The sequence below is a fragment of the Salvelinus alpinus genome, chromosome 37, assembly GCF_045679555.1.
Source record: "Salvelinus alpinus chromosome 37, SLU_Salpinus.1, whole genome shotgun sequence".
NCBI classification, from domain to species: domain Eukaryota; kingdom Metazoa; phylum Chordata; class Actinopteri; order Salmoniformes; family Salmonidae; genus Salvelinus; species Salvelinus alpinus.
The window spans coordinates 6,109,389-6,130,371 of record NC_092122.1 but is presented as its reverse complement, the minus strand read 5'-3'; the positions used below and the strand labels follow the sequence as shown (position 1 = coordinate 6,130,371).

The 20,983-nt window shown below is 43.8% G+C and overlaps 1 protein-coding gene across 1 annotated transcript in view; it reads left to right on the top strand.

The window, feature by feature from the left end:
- Window positions 1-20,982, top strand: part of c37h12orf56 (chromosome 37 C12orf56 homolog) — a 29,213-nt gene extending 8,231 nt beyond the window's left edge. The window contains exons 3-13 of the mRNA XM_071386889.1: window positions 8,469-8,547; window positions 15,523-15,964; window positions 16,053-16,138; window positions 16,373-16,517; window positions 16,879-16,970; window positions 17,376-17,465; window positions 17,608-17,728; window positions 18,325-18,399; window positions 18,525-18,602; window positions 18,733-18,911; window positions 20,093-20,982. Coding sequence (XP_071242990.1) covers window positions 8,469-8,547; window positions 15,523-15,964; window positions 16,053-16,138; window positions 16,373-16,517; window positions 16,879-16,970; window positions 17,376-17,465; window positions 17,608-17,728; window positions 18,325-18,399; window positions 18,525-18,602; window positions 18,733-18,911; window positions 20,093-20,207 — 1,502 coding nt within the window. The 3' untranslated portion in view covers window positions 20,208-20,982. The remainder of the gene's footprint in view (window positions 1-8,468; window positions 8,548-15,522; window positions 15,965-16,052; window positions 16,139-16,372; window positions 16,518-16,878; window positions 16,971-17,375; window positions 17,466-17,607; window positions 17,729-18,324; window positions 18,400-18,524; window positions 18,603-18,732; window positions 18,912-20,092) is intronic.
- The last annotated feature ends 1 nt before the right edge of the window (window position 20,983 follows it).

The following is a 20,983-nucleotide window of genomic DNA, read 5'->3' as shown; positions in this document are numbered from 1 at the left end:
CGTCAGTACAGAGCCAAGAGTCGCAATTCAATGGCTCAGACACGAGACGTATGTGGCAGGGTCTACAGACAATCAAGGATTACAAAAGGAAAACCAGCCATGTCGCGGACACCTACGTCTTGCTCCCGGACAAGCTAAACACCTTCTTCGCCTGCTTTGAGGATAACACAGTGCCACCGACACGGCCCGCTCCCAAGGACTGTGGGCTCTCCTTCTCCATGGTCGACGAGAGTAACACATTTAAGTGTGTTAACCCTCGCAAGGCTGTCCGCCCGGACGGCATCCCTAGACGCGTCCTCAAAGCTTGCGCAGACCATCTGGCTGGAGTGTTTATGTTTCCGTTTATGTCCCCACTTGCTTCAAGATATCCACCATTGTTCCTGTACCCAAGAAAGCATAGGTACCTTGACTAAATGACTATTGCCCCGTAGCACTCACTTCTGTCATCATGAAGTGTTTTGAGAGGCTGGTTAAGAATCATATCACCTCTACCTCACCTGACACCATAGACCCACTACAATAAACGTCCTGCCTCCATCCACAGATTACGAAATTGCCATCACACTGCACACTGCCCTATCCCATCTGGACAAGAGGAAAACCTATGTAAGAATGCTGTTTATTGACTATAGGTCAACCTTCAACACCGTAGTACCCTCCAAGCTCATCATTAAGCTCGGGGCCCTGGGTGTGAACCCCATCCTGTGCAACTGGGTCCTGGACTTCCTAATGGGCCGCCCCCAGGTGGTGAAGGTAGGAAACAACACCTCCACTACGCTGATCCTCAACACAGGTGCCCCACAAGGGTGCATGCTCAGCCCCCTCCTGTACTCCCTGTTCACGCATGACTGCGTGGCCTCGTCCGCCTCCAACTCAGTAACAATCAGTCTGTCAATTTGTCCGCCAGTCAGTCAGTCAGTCATGGTTGGTCTGGTGGAGTGGTTGACGGTGTGTTTGTGTCTTTGCGTTGGGGGAGGGGAAGGGGTGGGTTCTGAACTGGCAGTTGCTGGATGAAAGTGGCAGTTGTGGTTGGTCGGTGCTGTGTCCAGGGTTGGTGCTGAGATTGGGAAAACCTGGGTTGGTGTTGTGTCTAGTGCTGTGGACCTGGTAGAAACAGGAACTGGCACTGGGTTGGGATCTGTAGAGGGAAGGAAAGACAACGTGAGGAGCAAGCATACACACAAGGGATCCCTAGACCCAAAGGTCAACTTTAAGGTTTAAGGTAATTTGATTTGGTTATTCCAAAAATCATTACAGTTTAAAATGTTCAACAAGTTAAAATTCAATCCATCATTAATAAAACATTCCAAATAGTAAACATTTCAAACAATAAGTTATCAATTCAAATTAGGCAAAAAAACACATGGTCATCCAATCAAACACAAACAAAAGCAATCAATTAATTAAAAAAATTATCAATATATGTCAGTCTATTCAGTCAGACAATCAGTCAGTCACAATGTGTCTTTGTGTTGGCGGAGGGGAAGGGCTGGCAGTTACTGAAAGGAATTGGCAGTTGTGGTTGTTCGGTGCTATGTCCAGAATTGGTGCTGGAGTTGTGGCTTGGACTGGGTAAACCTGGGTTGGTACTTCTGTTGGGGACGGGACTGGAAGTTGTGCTGGGTCCGGGACTGGAGGCCAAGGGTAGGTGCTGGGTCTGGTGCGGGGGACCAGAATTATACAGGAACCGGGAACTATGTCCATAGGCCTGGGCTGGTGTTGGAGCAGGAGCGATGCGGCGGCAAGGCTGGACGCTGGAAGACAGAGGTAGCAAACAGGGCCCAGACCCACAGCTGTCTGGGGAAAAGCCTTTTGTTCGGTCTGTGTTGTCAGGGCCATGATGAGTTATTGGGGGGGAGGTCCAGGTTTGGTGTTGGCTATATCATTGCAGATTTGTATGAGAGCCTCTTGCAGGTCATTTGTGTTGGGTGGTTCTTGGCTCTTCACTGGTCTTAACATGCCTCCCCACTGACTTCCTGGTGAAACCCTGTACTGTCTTGGTGGTGGAATGGGTGATGCTGGGAGGGGTGAAGGCGGTTCGGAGGGTCCGAGGGGGGGAGGTGGTGTGATGAGTGGTCTGGGGTGTTGAGTTTGCTGGCGTCGGGGTTTAGGTTCTGGAGTGGTCTTTTGGTCTGGTCTCTTGTTGTTCTGTTGTTTATCTGGTCTTTTCCGTTTGGTAATTTTTGTCCAGTTTGGGTCGTCGTCATCCTCTAAGAACTGGAGTTGTGTGGTGAGGGGCTCTTCCGGTTGTATGACCTCTCTCGAAACCGGCTTCACTTTGACCAGGGGTTTGGCGGGGATGGAGGTGGCAAGGAAGGGATTCATTGGGGGTGCAACGTTAGAAGTACCTTCAGGGATGGGGGCTGTTTCTGGCACGTCTTGGGTGGTGACAGGGATGGGAGCTGTTTCTGACACGTCTTGGGTGGTTGGTTGGGCGGTCTTTGTGGAAAGGTCTGGGTCTTCGTTGCTGTTGTCTGATGGAGGGGGTGGGGGGGTTGGTGGGTTTGCGATTTGGTTGGTGGCATTGGCCCTTGGTAGGTTAACCAAACGTGTATGTCATAGTCCTGAATGCATTCATTGTGAAACTGTACTGTAACTACCTTGGATGTATTGTTGAAGAGGGGGTATAATCTGAGTTTGATAAAAAGGGCTGTATCTTTGCAGTTTCTGAATTTTGACCAAAACTGTTCTAGTAACTGGGGCTCTTGAAACTGGCTTCAAATGATTCTTGTGGCCCTGTGATTTCACCAGGCAGTTCAGGTCAGACGGCACAATACCCATACCTCTCTGGAGAACTGGCCTGCTGAATTTCAGCCAGGTCATGGTTTTTGGTCTGGCGGTTGTTGTTGCTGCTCCTGCACTCTACTCGCCTCAAGGCCTGCAGTCCGTCATCTCCACCCCAGGCAGCTGGTCCGTTGCTCATTCTGGATACTGGGGGGGGGGGGGGGTTCTGGGTGGTCCGTGGACTCATGTCGGGCCGTGGTCAAGCCACTGTTACCCTTCCGTCTTCTCCAGTCCTTCAGGCATTTCTGCTGGACCTGAAAGGCAGCACCAAGCCACTGTTACTGCCTCCTGGTCCGTCCAAAGAAAAGGATAGAAAAGGCCTCCCAAGTGGTGCAGCTGTCACTACAGACCCGGGTTCGATCCCAGGCTGTGTCGCAGCCGGCTGCGACTGGGAGACCCATGAGGCAGCACACAATTGGCCCAGCATTGTCTAGGTTGGGGGGGGGTTGGCCGGCCGTGATGTCCTTGTTCCATCGTGCTCTAGCTACTCGTTATGGCGGGCCAGGCGCATGAACGCTGACTTCGGTCACCAGTTGTACGATGAATGTAAAAAGAAGGGGCACTAACTTCTTATAGCTGCAATCCCGGTAACGGGATCGATATGACAAAAACAAAAAAAGTGCAGGGCGCCAAATTCAAAAAACAGAAATCTCATAATTAAAATTCCTCAGACATTCATGTGTCTTATATCATTTTAAAGGTAATCTTGTTGTTAATCCCACCAAAGTGTCCGATTTCAAATAGGCTTTTCAGCGAAAGCACTACAAACGATTATGTTAGGTCACCACAACACCACAACCGCTGTGTCAGATTTCAATAAAACTTTACAGAAAAATAAACCATGCAATAATCTGAGACGGAGCTCAGAACAATAGCCAAATTAGCCGCCATGTTGGACTCAACAGAAACCAGAAAATACATGATAAATGATTCCTTACCTTTGATTAATTCATCATAATGCAGTCCTAGGAATCCCAGGTCCACAATAAATGCTTGATTTGTTCTTTAATGTCCGTTATTTATGTCAAATTAGCTACTTTACACATGTTTGACAAACCCAAAGCGCGTCCACTACCGTCCACTATAACGTGACGAAATGTCCGAAAGTTCCGTTAGTCAGTAGAAACATGTCAAACGATGTACTGAATCAATCTTTAGAATGTTGTTAACATACATCTTGAATAATGTTCCAACCGGAGAATTTCATCGACTTCAGTTGACCGATGGAACGGAGCTGACTCTCACGTGAACGCGCGTGTTCGATGCGTGATCACCTCCTGCCAGAGCTCACTAATTCCTGTCTCCTTCGGCCCCCCTTCACATTAGATTTATCAGACAAAGTTCTATTGACTGTTGACATCTAGTAGGAAGTGAAAACTCATCAATATCTTTCTGTGATTTCAATGAGAGCTTGGTTGAAAATTGGCACCCCCAGAAAAAATACAAACAGGATGTGGAACTTCTCAGGTTTTTGCCTGCCATGTGAGTTCTGTTATACTCACAGACATAATTCAAACAGTTTTAGAAACATCAGAGTGTTTTCTATCCAATATGAATAATAATATGCATATATTAGCAACTGGGAATGAGGAGCAGGCTGTTTAATATGGGCACCTCTTTGCACCTTTCATCCAAGCTACTCAATACTGCCCCTTCAGCCATAAGAAGATAACCACATAACGGTTAAATTGATACAGCATTCTCGCTCATGGGTGCAACAAATGTAGCCTCTTACAAGGCACGCCTCAAAATATGTTAATGAGCCAGAAACAACAATACCATGCACCTGCTAGTGGTCAAAAGGTTTTTGGAACTCTAAAGATACGGTACTGTATTCTGTGGGGTGGAATACAGCAATTATTTCCCCGCAATGCACCATCATTTGTATGCTGCAGTAAAACAATTCTGAGTGTTTGACTGATGCTAATAGCCCAAATTACCGTATAAATTACAGTTTTTCATTACATTGCTCTGTCTGTCATACTCCAGCCTATCTGCACCGTCAAATCCTCACATCCCTCTGCTGTAAGCTTCTTAAAAACTGTTGAGGATAGGGGGTGCTGTTTTCACTTTTGGGGAAAATCGTTCAAAATTTAAACGGCCTCGTACTCAATTCTTGCTCGTACAATATGCATATTATTATTACTATTGGATAGAAAACACTCTCTAGTTTCTAAAACCGTTTGAATTTTGTCTGTGGGTCAAACACAACTCATTTGGCAGCACACTTTGTGACCAGGAAGTGGAAAGTCTGAAATTGATGCTGTGTTCAAGTCGCTGCCTATAAATGGGCATGATACGTATGACTATACGTGCACGTCATACACCTTCCCCTGGATGTCAAGAGGAAGTGAGAGGAAAAAGGAGTTGATTATCTCTGTCTGACGTTGAATGAGCCCTCTTGGAACAACGTGTCCCCCATTTTCTGTTGTCTGCAAGGCGCGTGGGGGGACCTGCTATTGCCTACTGGAAACCTGTCGTTATGGGCGAATATGAGCTCCGGCTTTGAATTTATTTGATACATGTTACAATATCATCCTAAAGTATGTTTTTTCAATATAGTTTCATTAGATTATTGAAATTTATTCAGGACGTTAGGCGTGTTGCGTTGTTTGACTTTGTTGACGTTGGAGAGCTTAGCGCCGCATGGCCAGTGTGCTTGCTAATTCAAGAGGGAAAAAGAATGTTCTGAATCCAAACAAAGACGGTTCTGGACAAAGGACCCATTGTACAACATTCTGATAGAAGATCAGCAAAAGTAGGAACCATTTTGTGATGCTATTTCATATATCTGTCGAACTGTGTAATAGTAGCTTTGCGCTCAGGTTTTGGTTATTCCCTTATGTTGATAAAACATTTACTGGAGACAGGAGATCAAGTTGAGACATAGGACGAGGTGGATTTTGTATAATAAGGCAGTTTATTCACACGTAAAGATATCTTTGAAATCGTGCAGCACGGCCCCGTTCTGTCTGACTCGTATGGAATCGTCGGAAAAGAGACCTCTAAACATTTTGTGCTGATTTATATATGCAACAAATAAAGTAGGTTGATCTTGTAGTCTGGCCTTCCGATTGGTCGATCTGGGTCGTGGGTAGTCCTGTCCGGGCCTGATGTCGACGTTCCATTGGCTCTTAACATAGTTCTTTGTCTTAGAGTCTCAACCTCGAGCAGAATGCATGTGCGTTTGTTTTAGCAGGGGCCTGTTCATGGGGGAGGGGAGTGTGTGTGGGTCTGTGGTTATTATAAGGGTACGAAGTGTGGGGGTATAGAGGGGGATGGGTGCATGTTGTGTCAAGTATAGCTTGTGTTGAGAAGTTGTTAAAACAAGTTGCCAGTATCTATTACAATTTCTTACACTTACCATAACTAAGTCTTATGTCGTAATGAAGATATTTTTAGAATTCTAACACTGCGATTGCATTAAGAACTAATGGATCTATCGTTTCCTATACAACATGTATTTTTTTGTCATGTTTATGAATAGCTATTTGGTCAGAATAGGTGAGAGTCTAATAGAAATATCTGCACATTCTGGGAAAAAGATGCTACGTTATGCTACGTTGTATAACCACGGATTTCAGCTCTAAATATGCACATTTTCGAACAAAACATAAGTGTATGTATAACCTGATGTTACAGGACTGTCATCTGAGGAAGGTTTATGAAGGTTAGTGAAATTTAATATCTTTTGCTGGTTTATTCGCTAACGCTAACGTGCCTATTGCTATCGCTAACGTGCCTTGATGAATGAATGCGGTTGTGTGGTAGGCTATTGTAGTAAGCTAATATAATGCTATATTGTGTTTTCGCTGTAAAACACTTAGAAAATCTGAAATATTGGCTGTATTCACAAGATCTGTCACGATCGTGTGGAGGAGAGACGGACCAAAACGCAGCATGTGGAAAATAAGCCATCTTCTTTTATTTTTACTACGAAGATGAACATGAAACGAAACACTATTACAAACTATACAAAAACAACAAACGACCGTGACGCTATAAACGTAGTGCACACACACAGGCTACAAACGTTCAACATAGACAATTCCCCACAACCAGCTAAAGCCTATGGTTGCCTTAAATATGGCTCCCAATCAGAGACAACAATAACCAGCTGTCTCTAATTGAGACCCAATTCAGGCAACCATAGACTTTCCTAGATACCTACACTCAACCATAGACACAGCTAGACTACTATACTAAACATAAACCCAACTACTCTAATAAACCCCCTAAACCTTACAACCACCCTAGACACTACAAAAACCACATACATTCCCCATGTCACACCCTGACCTAACCAAAATAATTAAGAAAACAAAGAATACTAAGGCCAGGGAGTGACAAGATCTTTGTCTTTAATTTGCTATACACCATGTATTTTTCAGAAATGTTTTATGATGAGTATTTCGGTATGTCACGTTGGTGTCTGTAATTATTCTGGCTGCTTTCGGTGCAATTTCTGATTGTAGCCGCAATGTAAACTATGATTTATACCTGAAATATGCACATTTTTCGAACAAAACATAGATTTATTGTATAACATGTTATAAGACTGTCATCTGATTAAGTTGTTTCTTGGTTTCTTTGGTTTGTTCTAGGTTAGTTTGGTTGATTTTGATTTTGCTACCTGTGCTGTGAAAAATGTCTGTGCTTTTTTCTATTTGTTGGTGAGCTAACATAAATATATATTGTGTTTTCCCTGTAAAACATTTAAAAAATCGGACATGTTGGCTGGATTCACAAGATGTGTATCTTTCATTAGCTGTATTGGACTTGTTAATGTGTGAAAGTTAAATATTTCTAAAAAAATATTTTTTGAATTTCACGCTCTGCCTTTTCAGTGGAATGTGGGAGGAGTTCCGCTAGCGGAACGGGGGGCGAGACAGGTTAAACCCTATAGCATTGACGTACCGTATGTTTGCTAACATAGAGGTAGTCTCTCTCTCCCTGCCATGCATCCACCTGCCCTACAGCCAACTGCCTTCTGCCCTGACCTGGGTTAGGCTGCCTTTGGCTGGATTGGGCTGCATGTGCCAGGGGCTTACCTGTGTAAGGGTTAGGGGTTTACGTATCAGTGAAAGTGTGATGCTTAGGCACACACACACACACACACACACATAACACACACACACACACACGCGCAGGCAGAAGAGCATGACTTCATCAGGCTAACTCTCATTGCAAGGAATCTTTCGGCTTAGGTTTTGTGAGAACTTTACACACACAAGAAGCTATCTGGCACCTTGTAAAGGAATTCACATTATCCTCTCTGACACGTCACTGTCACTTGGGCAACATTCCCAAAGCCTGTTCTCTCCAAAGACATGAGAAATTCCTTCTCCACACACCCTCTCTCCCCCTCCATCTTTCTTTCTCTCCTCTTTCCCTCTCTCTTTTTCTCTCTGCCTCCTCTCTTTTTTTCTCTCTGTTTCCTCTCTCTTTCTCAGCTTCCATCTGCCTTCCTCTTTATTTTTCAGTCTACCTTCCTCTCTCTCTCATTCTGCCCATTCGACAACTGTTTACCAGTTAGGTATACATTACCGGGTCTCGTCAATGTTAGGGCTTCCAATTACATAGAGTGATCTCGTAAACCTCTCTACATCCTTCTCCCCTCTCTCTGTCCCTCTCACTCTCCCCCTACTCTGTCTGTCTCCCCATCTCTCTCTGTCTCTCTCAAGGTGTTGGTGGTACTCTCCTGTCGACCCGCTCAGAACCCCCAGATAGAGACGGGTGGAACGTCTCCCCTGTCCCCACGAGGTGAGACCTGCTGTCCATTCCCATTCAACAGCCATGACGCTCTTCAGCCCCATTCAGTCCCAGTCAGTCCCCTGCCTTACGGTCCCCTTTGAAAAGGTCTTATCTCTGTCTTCCAGGCTGACGCTGGCTAGAGAGCTTTTTCTGCATTATACAGAGAGATCCCATTATCCTACTGTTACAGGAGACATTCAGACTGTCAATCCAACACAGGTCAGGCCATGGAACATCATGAGACAGACTGCAGGCCTGACTATGGTTCTGTGGTTTCACAGACAGTCTGGTTTATTTACTGTCTAAGCCTTTCTTAGTGGTAGCATGTGACATGGGTACATGAGCTGCAGCACCGCGGCCAACACAGATAGTCAGAGAGACGCCTTGTGTGTTTGCGTAGGCAGGTGGGGCTGTGTTGAGCCATAGGCAACTTGGCAACAGCGGTATGTACCGATATGAATTACAATACTATCTACACCCCTTACTGTAACTTTTTCCACATTTTGTTGTGTTACAGTCTGAATTTTAAATGGATTAAATTGAAATGTTGTGTCACTGATCTAGACACAATACCCCATAGTGTCAGAGTGGAATTATATTTTCATATTTGTTTACAAATTAATAAAAAATGAAAAGCTGAAATGTCTTGAGTCAATAAGTATTCAACCCCTTTGTTATGGCAAGCCAAAATAAGTTCAGGTGTAAAAATTTGCTTAACAGGTCACATCGTAGTTGCATGGACTATAGTGGTTAGTGGTTAGGGTGATTTTTGAATGACTACCCCATCTCTGTACATACATACAATTATCTGTAAGATCCCTCAGTCGAGAAGTGAATTTCAAGCACATATTCAACCACAAAGACCAGAGAGGTTTTCTAATGCCTTGCAAAGAAGGGCACCTATTGGTAGATGGGTGGAAAAAAAGAAGCAGACACTGAATATCCCTTTGAGCAATTACGCTTTGGATGGTGTAACAATACACCTAGTCACTACAAAGATACAGGCGTCCTTACTAACTCAGTTGCCGGAGAGGAAGGAAACCGCTCAGGGATTTCACCATGAGGCCAATGGTGACTTTAAAACAGTTACAGTGGAGTAACTACAACAACATTGTAGTTACTCCACAATACTAACCTAAATGACTGAGTGAAAAGAAGGAAGCCTGTACAGAATAAAAATATTCCAAAACATGCATCCTGTTTGCAATGAGGCACTATAGTAACACTGCAAAAAAACTTGCAAAGAAATTAACTTTTTGTCCTGAATAGAAAGCGTTATGTTTGGGGAAAATCCAACACAACACATCACTGAGTGCCACTCTAAATGTTTTTCAGCATGTTGTGGCTGCATCATGTTATGGGTATGCTTGTCATCGGCAAGAACTAGCAAGTTTTTTTAACAAAAATAAATGGAATAGAGCTAAGCACAGTCAAAATCCTAGAGAAAAACCTGGTTCAGTCTGCTTTCCAACAGACACTGGGAAACAGATTTGCTTTTCAGCAGGACAATAACTTAAAATACAAGGCCAAATATACACTGGAGTTGCTTACCAAGACAACATTGAATGTTTCTGAGTTAGCTAGTTAGTTTTAACTTAAATCGGCTTAACAATCCATGGTAAGACTTAAAAATGCCTGTCTAGCAATGATCAACAATCAACTTGACAGAGCTTAAAGAATTTACAAAAGAATAGTGGGCAAATATCTTACAATCCCGGTATGTCATTCATGCTCTTAGAGACTTACCCAAAAACACTCACATCTGTAATCATTGCCAAAGGTGATTCTAACATGTATTGACTCAGGGGGTTGAATACTTATCTAATCATATAATTGTATTGTGTTTTGATCATTGACAAAAAAAGTGACAATTAAATCTATTTTAATCCCACTTTGTAACATAACTAAATGTGTAAAAAGTCGAAGGGTGTGAATACCTTCTTAAGGCACTGTAAGGTTCTGTGGTTGGCCTGCTGCCATTCTCTTTGTGGATGGGTGTGTCTCTGTATGTAGCACCGGTTGCTTAGAAACTGGATCAATATTTCGAGATTGTTATGCTGCCAATTTAGCAGCAGCTGCCTGTTGCCTTACAATCAGGAGAAGTTAATAATAATTAGAATTAAAGTCACTTTACATGGAGAGGTAATCAGCAAGTGAAAAAAAGAAGCAACAAAGTCCCACATTAAAATAAGTAAGTATATAAAAGTAGACTAAACATAAGAACAGACTAACCAGGGAAAACACTAAACATGATAACATACTAACCAGGGAAAACACTAAACATGATAACAGACTAATCTGGGAAAACACTAAACATGATAACAGACTAATCTGGGAAAACACTAAACATGATAACAGACTAACCAGGGAAAACACTAAACATGATAACAGACTAATCTGGGAAAACACTAAACATGATAACAGACTAATCTGGGAAAACACTAAACATGATAACAGACTAATCTGGGAAAACACTAAACATGATAACAGACTAATCTGGGAAAACACTAAACATGATAACAGACTAATCTGGGAAAACACTAAACATGATAACAGACTAACCAGGGAAGTGAACTAGACGGATAAAAACAAAGACACCAGTGAATCCGAGTAAGTCTGTGTGACGAGGCGTGTCTTATCTGTTTCAGATATGCTCTCTGACATTCCCCTCTCTCTTTCTCTCTCTCTCTCTCGTATCCTTGCCGAAGGACAAAAGCTGTGTTTTACAGGGATGGTTGATGGTATTAGGTCATCCTCTCAGGTCTGTCCTGACTCTCAATGCGGGGGAATGTAAAGGGGCTTGGAGAGAGGGAGCATAGGGAGCAGAGAGGGAGGTGGAGGTTTTGAAGGAGTTAGAGCAGGGATAGAGGCCAGGTTGGTCCTGCAGGGTGTAATGTGAGTGTGGCTGCTAAGAGAAGGCAGGTTACTTCAGGCTCTCCAGGCTGCTTGCTACATGCTGCTGGGTGGGGTGCTCAGGCTGGTCATGTGGCTCATGACTGTTTAATGTGCACCAGAGGAGAGCGTAGAGAGTTTCAGATCAGGTTCTCAGCTTTTACACACACTCAACAATTTAGGTCATACATGCATAGTACAAAATACGTCACATTCAGGTACAGATACACATTTAAAGGCCAGCATTCATAACATACAGTACAGACGCATACTGTATACACAAATAGAGACATAATATAAACTATATCAACATTCAGCACAGCCACACACACATCCAGTGATTCTCAAATCAAATCACATTTTATTGGTCACATGCGCTGAATACAACAGGTGTAGACTTTGCTGTGAAATGCTTACTTACGAGCCCATTCCCGTGTGTGTGTGTGTGTGTGTGTGTGTGTGTGTGTGTGTGTGTGTGTGTGTGTGTGTAATTCACATAACAGACAAGCAGATCCTAACTGCTTAGAAACGGGAGGAAGTAGGTGAGGTACTCTGACGTCATTCACCCGTTGCTAGGGTACTAAAAACCCCATTACTGCAGTAAAACACCTACTAAAACGTGCTCTTAGTCTGACCAGTGTGTTTCTGTTCATTTATGTGTGTGTGTGTCCATGCACATGTGAGTGCTCTCTCCCTGTCCTGGATCCACAGAGGACAACCAGAACCAGTGTGCATGTGGAATGGTCTTTCATGTGTCTTAACCAGCTCAGTGCATAAACATCTTCCTGTCTCCATCTAACTCTGGGAAGGTCTCTCTCTCTCTCTCTCTCTGTCACACACACTGTCCCCTGGGAGGTCATTAACACACACACCCATCCGCTGAGCTGTGAGACAGTCTGAACAGTGTCAGGAATCATCAGAAGATGTAACAGCCATGAAGGAGCTGCTGTCAGCACGATACAACACACAGAAGTTGGCACAAGCTTCATGTAGTCAAGTCAATATACTGTACACTGAGACTGTGCTCCGCCAGGAGTTATAAAGTCTATATAGACTATTGGTAACATGTCAAGTTAAAGGCAAGGAAGTCTTAGTATAGACTATGTGCGTCAGTACACATGATGCCCCAAACCTACTCTGTAAAACATTTCCTGTAAAATGTACAGTAACTTACTGGCAGCTATTGGCCAGCCAGTAAGTTACTGTAATTCATTTCACAGTACAGCTACTGTAATACATTTTACGGTACCAAACATGTTACTGTAATCTAATTTACAGTATATTACTGGAATTACCCATGCAGTGATATATTACCCAGTGTTCTTTGCAGATTTCCATTTTGGTTATTTAGTGGGCGCTCTTGTCCTTATAAACGTACGTTTCAACCAAGGTTGATAAAAAATATATACATATATATATACATATCACAGTCATAGCAAGTAAAGAAAATCTGTAATCGTTACTGAAAATGTTGTTGTAGTTAAGGATACATTGGTCTTCAAAATAATTGTTATTACAACAAGACATCTCATGATATATCTCTGACTATCTCTGGATAGCGCCAATATATTACTGACATATTCATGGTAACTTTATGCCAGAGCAATGAAACAGAGTACAATACAGTAAAAGTGACTATTAAACTGTTAGAATTTTTTTTCTATAATATTTGACTGTAACTACAAGGGATTAGAGCAAGCAGGTTGGCTGTAGGCGTTTGCATATTACAGCATATTAATGAATATTATCTGTTATATCACTTTCACTTCTAGAGGCCTAAACAAAGGCTTCCAAACTGGCTGTTATTACAGGGAAAAACAGATCGAATGGACATGGATAAATAGTCAAACATTATAAGGTAAAAGGCCAGCTACCAATTTGATCTGTTCCCTATATACATTTCATTGTGAGGGAACTACTACCACATATCAGTTAAATCGGTACAAGACTCTCGATAAGAGGTGCAACAAATTCAGCCACTTACAAGGCATGCCTAAAATATGCTAATGAGCCACCATATTTTCCCACAATGCTCCATAATTTACAGTATGCTGCAGTAGATATATAGCAAAACAGCAATACAGTAGTATAGTGTTGAATTGTATTGAAAATATAATCAGAAATGGCTAATAGTGACTATTTAATCATATAATTATTAAAGCATATCAAGTGATATTTTATGTTTTCCATCACTTGCACTTTAGGCCTTAACAAAGCCTTCTAAACTGACAGTGACTACACGGCAAAACAGACCGAAAGGACATTTATAGCCACTCAACCATTAAAGATTTGAGACTGGCTGCCACTCTGATGTGTCCCTTAAATGTAATTGTGAGGGAACCACCACCACATATCACTTAAATTGGTACAGCACTCTCACTAACAGGTGCAACAAACATAGCCTTTTACAGTAATAGTCTCAAAATAGGTTAATGCATACAAACTAGTGTTCAAAAGGTTTTTGGCACTCCAGAAACGCAGTACGGTATTGTATTCTGAATTATAGTAAATTACTGGCAGCAATTTGCCAGTAAATTACTGCTGAGTTTCAGGACAACGTTTGTAGAACTCCTTTTAAAGCACAGTATATTACTGTATTCTGTGGAGGTATAGCATTCTCACTCACGGGCGCAACAAATATAGCCTCTCACAAGATGTTAATGAGCCAGAGACTCTTTCACCGCCCACAACATTTTCACACCATAATGATTACTTTAAAACACATTTACGGTATTTTACTGTGCATTCGACAGTATATTACTGTTGAAATTACAGAAAGGTCTTACAGTGTTCTGTAAAACAAATTTACTGTATTTTACTGTGCGTTCTACGATAATCTACTGTATTTAGTTTATACAGTATCACACTGTTGATTAATACTGTAAGTTACTGATGAAGTTACAAAAACAGCTAACCCTGTATTGTAGCACTGAGACAAAGGAACTAAATACAGATGCATTGCAGAAAATGTAAAGCGTTTATTTAGAGTTTCAAATAAGCTCCTGAAATCCTTCCGAGTGGCGCAGCGGTCTAAGGCACTGCAGCGTAGTGCTTGAGGCGTCACTACAGACCCAGGTTCGATCCCAGGCTGTGTCACAACCGGCCGTGACCAGTAGTCCCATGGGGCGGGGCACAGTTGTCCGGGTTAGGGGAGGGTCTGGCTGGGGGTGCTTTACTTGGCTCATTGTGCTCTAGCGACTCCTTGTGGCGGGCTGGGCTCCTGCAGGCTGACTTCAGTTGAAGACACATTGGTGCGGCTGGCTTCCGGGTTAAGCGGGCGGGTGTTAACAAGCGTGATAAGGCAGGTCATGTTTCAGAGGACACATGACTCAACCTTTGTCTCTCCCGAGCACGTTGGGGAGTTGCAGCAATGAGTGAGGAACGCAATTGGGGAGAAAAAGGGGGTAAAATACAACAAAAAAGGCTCCTGAAGTTTGTAATTTCCATTTTGAAATGTCAGACTTGATTTTCCCTTACGAAAAGGTATTAACCCCTACAAAAATGTCCATTCATTATAAAACGCATAATAATGAAAATGTCCTGTTGTTGCAGGATTATTTACCTGCTGTAGCAAACTGGCTCAAATTAAGATCCTACATCTGTATAGACACAGGCTCTTTAAATAATTGGGTTTTCCTCTAAGGATCATGACAGTAAATCTGCACATGGAAAGATATCCACATGGAAAGATACCCTCCTCTAGCTCTTCCTCAGTGGGGATTTCGAGGAGAGTTGAAGGAAAGAGAGGAGAAGGGAGGGAGAAGAGAGAGAAGAAGTGAAGGGCCGACAGAAAGAGAGAGAAAGGCTTACTGAGTGAGTGACCTTGTCAAGGTTCCAGATCAGGATCAGGTAGCTGTTTCTCTGTGCCAGGGGAATATCCTCCCTCTTCACTACCCTCTCAATCTGCCCCCTGGTGGGCTAACACAGCATGACCTTGCTGTCCTGCCACGGGCCACGAGACGTTACCAAAGTACAACTTACTCTGAGTTGTGTAATGTGGCTCAAATTGTGTGTGTGTGTTTGACTAGGTAAGGTGTGTGGGTGTGTTTCTGACAAAGTCACACTGACTGTACCATCCCTCTGTCTCCCCAGTAGGAACAGGGAGGATGAGGAGGAGGAGGAGGAGGAGGAGGAGGAGGAGGAGGAGGAGGAGGAGGTACTCCGGCTGAAGACCACACGCTCAGCCTCCTGCCCTAACCCTGAAACACTTGGTCAGAGACAGGGTCTAAGACTGACCTTGCCTCGCCCTCTACCCAATCCAGTTTCCCCAGCCCTCTCCCTCCACTCTCCCTCTTTCTCTCCCTCCCCCCCAGGTGACCGGACCCAGATGCCCCCGGAGGCCCCTTTGGTGCCCAGGAGGAGAGGCTCGGTGCTGGCTCGCCTGCTGAAGAGAGATAGGGTGGTCAGAGAGAGGGATGGAGAGAAAGATGAAGAGGAGGGAGGAGAGAGAGAGGCAGAGCTGCATCTGTACGCTGTGTCGCCTACGTCTCGGATCTACCTGCACCTGCAAAGCTCCTGGAACAGTTACATTATAGTGAGTCGTTCACTGTGTGTATGTGTGTGTGTGTGTGTGTGTTATAATGTTGTAATAACGTGTGTGTATGTTGATGTTTTTCCTCCAGAGGTCAACGTTGCTGTTGGACCCCCTCTACAGGAGGAGATGCAATGTCATGTTGAGCACTTCCCCACAGAAACAAGCCCCCATTAGGTACTTTCAAATACTGTTCCCCTATCAGATGCTGTTGGTATTACCATCAGGGTCATGTTCAGTTGACACCAAACGTAAGAAAACTGATCAAAATGGGGAGGTACCACCTGAACGTGTCCAATAAGAAATGCTTGTTTCGCTTCCCTGCTACTGTTCCCTAGTTGATAGTTTCCCCCATCAGATACTGTTCCAACATGTTGTTCCACGGCCACTCCCTCCCCTGTCGGTGTGTAGTTGGGAGCGTACAGCCCACCTGTTCCGCCAGCTGAGTGGTGAGTTGCTTCAGGAGGGCATCAGTCTGGAGAGCCTCTATCTGCTCCTCCAAGAGCTCCGCACCGCAGCACACCGCAGCATCACCCTCAGGAAACTCTTCTGGAGGGTGAGATCACATGGATCTCTGTGTGTGTGTGTGTGTGTGTGTGTGTGTGTGTGTGTGTGTGTGTGTGTGTGTGTGTGTGTGTGTGTGTGTGTGTGTGTGTGTGTGTGTGTGTGTGTGTGTGTGTGTGTGTGTGTGTGTGTGTGTGTTTCTGTGACTGTGTGTGTGTGTGTGTTTCTGTGACTGTGTGTGTCCTTCTTTCTCCATACATAACTGTGTGTGTGTGTGTGTGTGTGTGTGTGTGTGTGTGTGTGTGTGTGTGTGTGTGTGTGTGTGTGTGTGTGTGTGTGTGTGTGTGTGTGTGTGTGTGTGTGTGTGTGTGTGTGTGTGTGTGTGTGTGTGTGTGTGTGTGTGTGTGTGTTAGTCCAATGACATGTTTCCATTCCTGGTGCCGATGCTGGAAGACTCCCTCCGGAGCTGTCAGAGGCCGGAGACCAACACAGCAGACAGCCTGCTGTGAGTGACACTGTGTGTGTGTTTGTGTGCACAAAGCTGACAGACTATTTTGAGTGACTACAGTGATCCTTGGTTAACACCGGGTGAAGATTACCTCTTATCTTTTGTAACATCACCACCATCACTTGAACAGGTTCAGTAGAGTGCCTCTGTGAAACACCTGAGTGTGGATTAACTAAGGAACCCCGCTGGGTTTTCTTTGGGGGTTTTAAGCAGCTTTGTCTTTATGCAACTAGATTATGGGTTTAATGTGGATCTCTGTGGCACTTCTACACTGTCACGTAGGTCAGGTTAGGTCTCACTAGCCCCCTCTACTGGTCAAGAATATAATGGTTAAACTCCATCATACCTGTTCTCAAAATGGGTTTATCTCTGACCCTAGCCCTCTTTGTCTCCTGTGTCCAGGCTGTGTACTCTGATCGCTCAGACCCTGGCCTTGATGTTCAGAGAGACAGAGATCGAGCCGGCTCGCCTCAACATGCTTACAGCCAAGCAGTGAGTCCACACACACCCATTCTCTCCCCTTCCTTTATTCCTTCCTTCCTTCCCTCTCTCTCTCCCTCACTCCCTCCCTCTCTCTCTCCCTTGATATCACAGAAGTGTAGCTAACAGGAGAGTGTGTTGTCCCTGTCTGCAGAGGTGCCCTGACAGCTAGGCTGTTACTAGCGTTGGTGTGTAACCCCGAGCTCCAGAGCCAGACACAGGGATCGAGGAGAGTCTCCCCCGACTCAAGACAGGGCTCGCCGCCACATACAGAGGTGAGTGTGGACCCTGGATATAATTGGTCGGACATTAACATTTTGTGTGGTTGTGTATACGTTTTTTATGACTTGTGTAATAGGAATTTCCAATAGGGAAGAGCAGTAAAGTCAAGGCTGGTTTATTACTAGTTGCAACAGGGAAACACCTCCAGCCCAGAAGCAGAGAAAATGTCCAACTGGTCATCACTGACAAGGCCCTAGTATCCTATTCAGCAGACAACTGTCCTGTAAACATCAGCCCGAGAGGCTTGCAAGAAGTCAAAACAAAAAGGCAGTGACTTTGCCAGCTGCTACAGAATCACACAGTGTTCATCAGAATGTCACTGATACCACGCCACAGTGTGTAATCCGCGTCCTCGGCCCTTGAACATTCAGTCTGGTGTCTAACACTATCAACAGATGAGAGAACAATCCATAACATTCACGTCTAGTGACCATCAACCCACAGTCTTGCACAAACAGAACACTGGAAATCCTGTGTGTTACAGAAAGGGAAAATATATAAATAGGCTATAAATAGGCTATATAAATCACGCCGCATGAAATATGAACTTTATTCATCTCAAATATTCCCATCACAACTTGTCTATCAGCTGCAGGGCCTGTTAGAGGAGTACCTGGATGCAGGGTGCTCTCTGCTGTTTGAACTGGTGGTGCTCTGTCAGGAGGTGAGTGGCCTTCACAGCAGGCAATGGAAAGAAACTCCCACACCCTAAGCATGCTAATATACTGTATACCAGTATACATATTAACTGTACAGTATGTAGCCTAATGATGAACTCTGTTTCTGCAGGTCAGCCGAACTCCATCCCCAGAGCATTTTCTGACTGTCGGCTGGATCCTGAGAATACTGCAGCCTCATCCCTCTTTAGTAGGCCTCTACTTATTTGAATGAATGTTACACTTCAATTATATGATACCTTGTCTGATGAGTTGAATCTCCCTCTGTCAACCTGTCTCATGGTCGGTGTCCCCCTGTATCTCTCTATTTATCTCCACAGCTGTCGTTCGTGGGGTACCAGGCTCGGCAGGTGGTAGTGGTCCTGTCTGGGTCCCAGGCCCCTCTCAGCCCATCCCAGGCTGTTTTGTTGTTCCAGCGCTGTAGGGTTCTGCTTGCCTGCCTGAAGTACAGTTCTCACCTGGGCCAGCACCTCCGCACGGAGTACAGAGAGGAGTTCAGGTGAGAGGTAGAATCAGTCAAACATGGTTCCAGTTCCTCTACCTTAGAATTGTTTGTTCCATTTGTGGTCTGTAGATGGCAGTATGTATGTGTGTGTGTGTGTATATATATATATACACATACACACACATACATATATATATACAGCGCCGTGAAAAAGTATTGGCCCCTTTCTGATTTTCTCTAATTTTGCATATTTTTGATACGGAATGTTATCAGATCTTCAACCTAAACCTACTATGAAATAAAGGGAACCTGCGTTTACAAATAACAACAAAAATGTATACTTATTTTGTTTATTTAATTAACAAAGTTATCCAACACCCAATTCCCCTGTGTGAAAAAGTTATTTCCCTCTTACACTCAATAACTGCAATGACTGCAACCAAATGCTTCCTGTAGCTGTTCATCAGTCTCACATTGTCGTGGAGGAGTTTTGGCCCACTTTTGCATGCAAAACTGCTTTAACTCAGTGACATTTGTGGATTTTCAAGCGTGGACTGGTCGTTTCAAGTCTCGCCACAACATCTCAATTGGGATTGGGTCTGGACATTCCACAACTTCAAATGTGTTGTTTTTTATGCATTTTCATGACTTGATTGTATGTTTTGGATCCTTGTCCTGCTGCATAACCTACAGTAGCTGCGCTTCAGGTTCAGCTCACAGACGGACGGCCTGACATTCTCCTGTAGAATTCTCTGATACAGAGCAGAATTCATGGTTCCTTCTATTAAGGCAAGTCCTCCAGGTCCTGAGGCAGCAAAACATCCCCAAACCATCACACTACCACCACTACCACCAATTCTTGACTGTTGGTATGAGGTTCTTACTGTGGAATGCAGTGTTTGGTGTTCACCAGACATAATGGGACCCATGTCTTCAAAAATGTTGACTCAAGTTTGCCAAAAAAAGGCCGCACCTGGATGATCATCAAGACGCTAGGAAGATGTTCTATGGACAGACGAGTCAAAAGTATAACTTTTAGTGTATATATATACTTGTATATATATTGCACTGTTCAGCTCAAGGGTAATGGTATTGCATGTACTGTATACATTGTACTGCACTGTCCAGCTTAAGGGTAATGGTATTGCATATACTGTATACATTGTACTGCACTGTCCAGCTTAAGGGTAATGGTATTGCATATATCTTCCATCTTTTATGGTGTTCTCTTGCAGGTATTATGTGAAGCTGCCTTGTGTGGAGGCGAAGTTGCCCCCCGACTACCCCATCAGCCAGCCTGCTCTACGCCTCGTCTCTCAACTGCTGGGACTCATCATACAGAAGTCCTGACCACATACACTACATGAATTTCCTTGATTCATAGACAGAAGTACTTATTGTCATATGTTTTTAGAAGTATACTGTATATCAGGGTTTCTTAAACTATGGGTCGGGACCCAAAGTGGGCCCTGTGCATGTGAGATGTGGGTAGTGAGATATGAGAATACAGCTACAATCACATTTCTTCTTAATTTGGCTCATTGGAGGACGATTTGGGTCACAGGATGGTCAATTGGACATATACTCTATCAAACTCTCTCACAGACATAGGGACAGGACCTTGCTCTGGGAAGGTGTGCCTTTGTCTGAGTGGTGTGTGCTTTCTGAAGGACCTTAGACGTTTCCCTTTACACTTTACACCCTTTACACCTCTCTCCAACACATGGCCTTGTTCTCAGGTTAACTGTCATGTAATGGCAGTCAGAATGGTCAGATTGGTTGTAATAAAATGAATGAATGTAATCAAGGTACTGCACATCTCACTTTCTAGGATATTCAGCTTACACTAGAAATGAATAAAAATGCCACTTGTTGAGTAAAAGGCATGTTCCAAAGATGTACCTTATTACTGTAGTAAATTATATAGGCCTACTGATTTGTAAGACCCTGTGTTCAGTATTTACTTAGACACATTATCTATTTGTTTTAATTCAGAATTGTATGCATTTATTTAGATTTGATTGTATATCATCATCTGAGTACTCTGTGAGCGAAGGATTGTAACCAAAGGTTTTCTAGAACTCAACCTTGTTAAATGGCCTAAAATAAAGATACTTCCCAGCTCT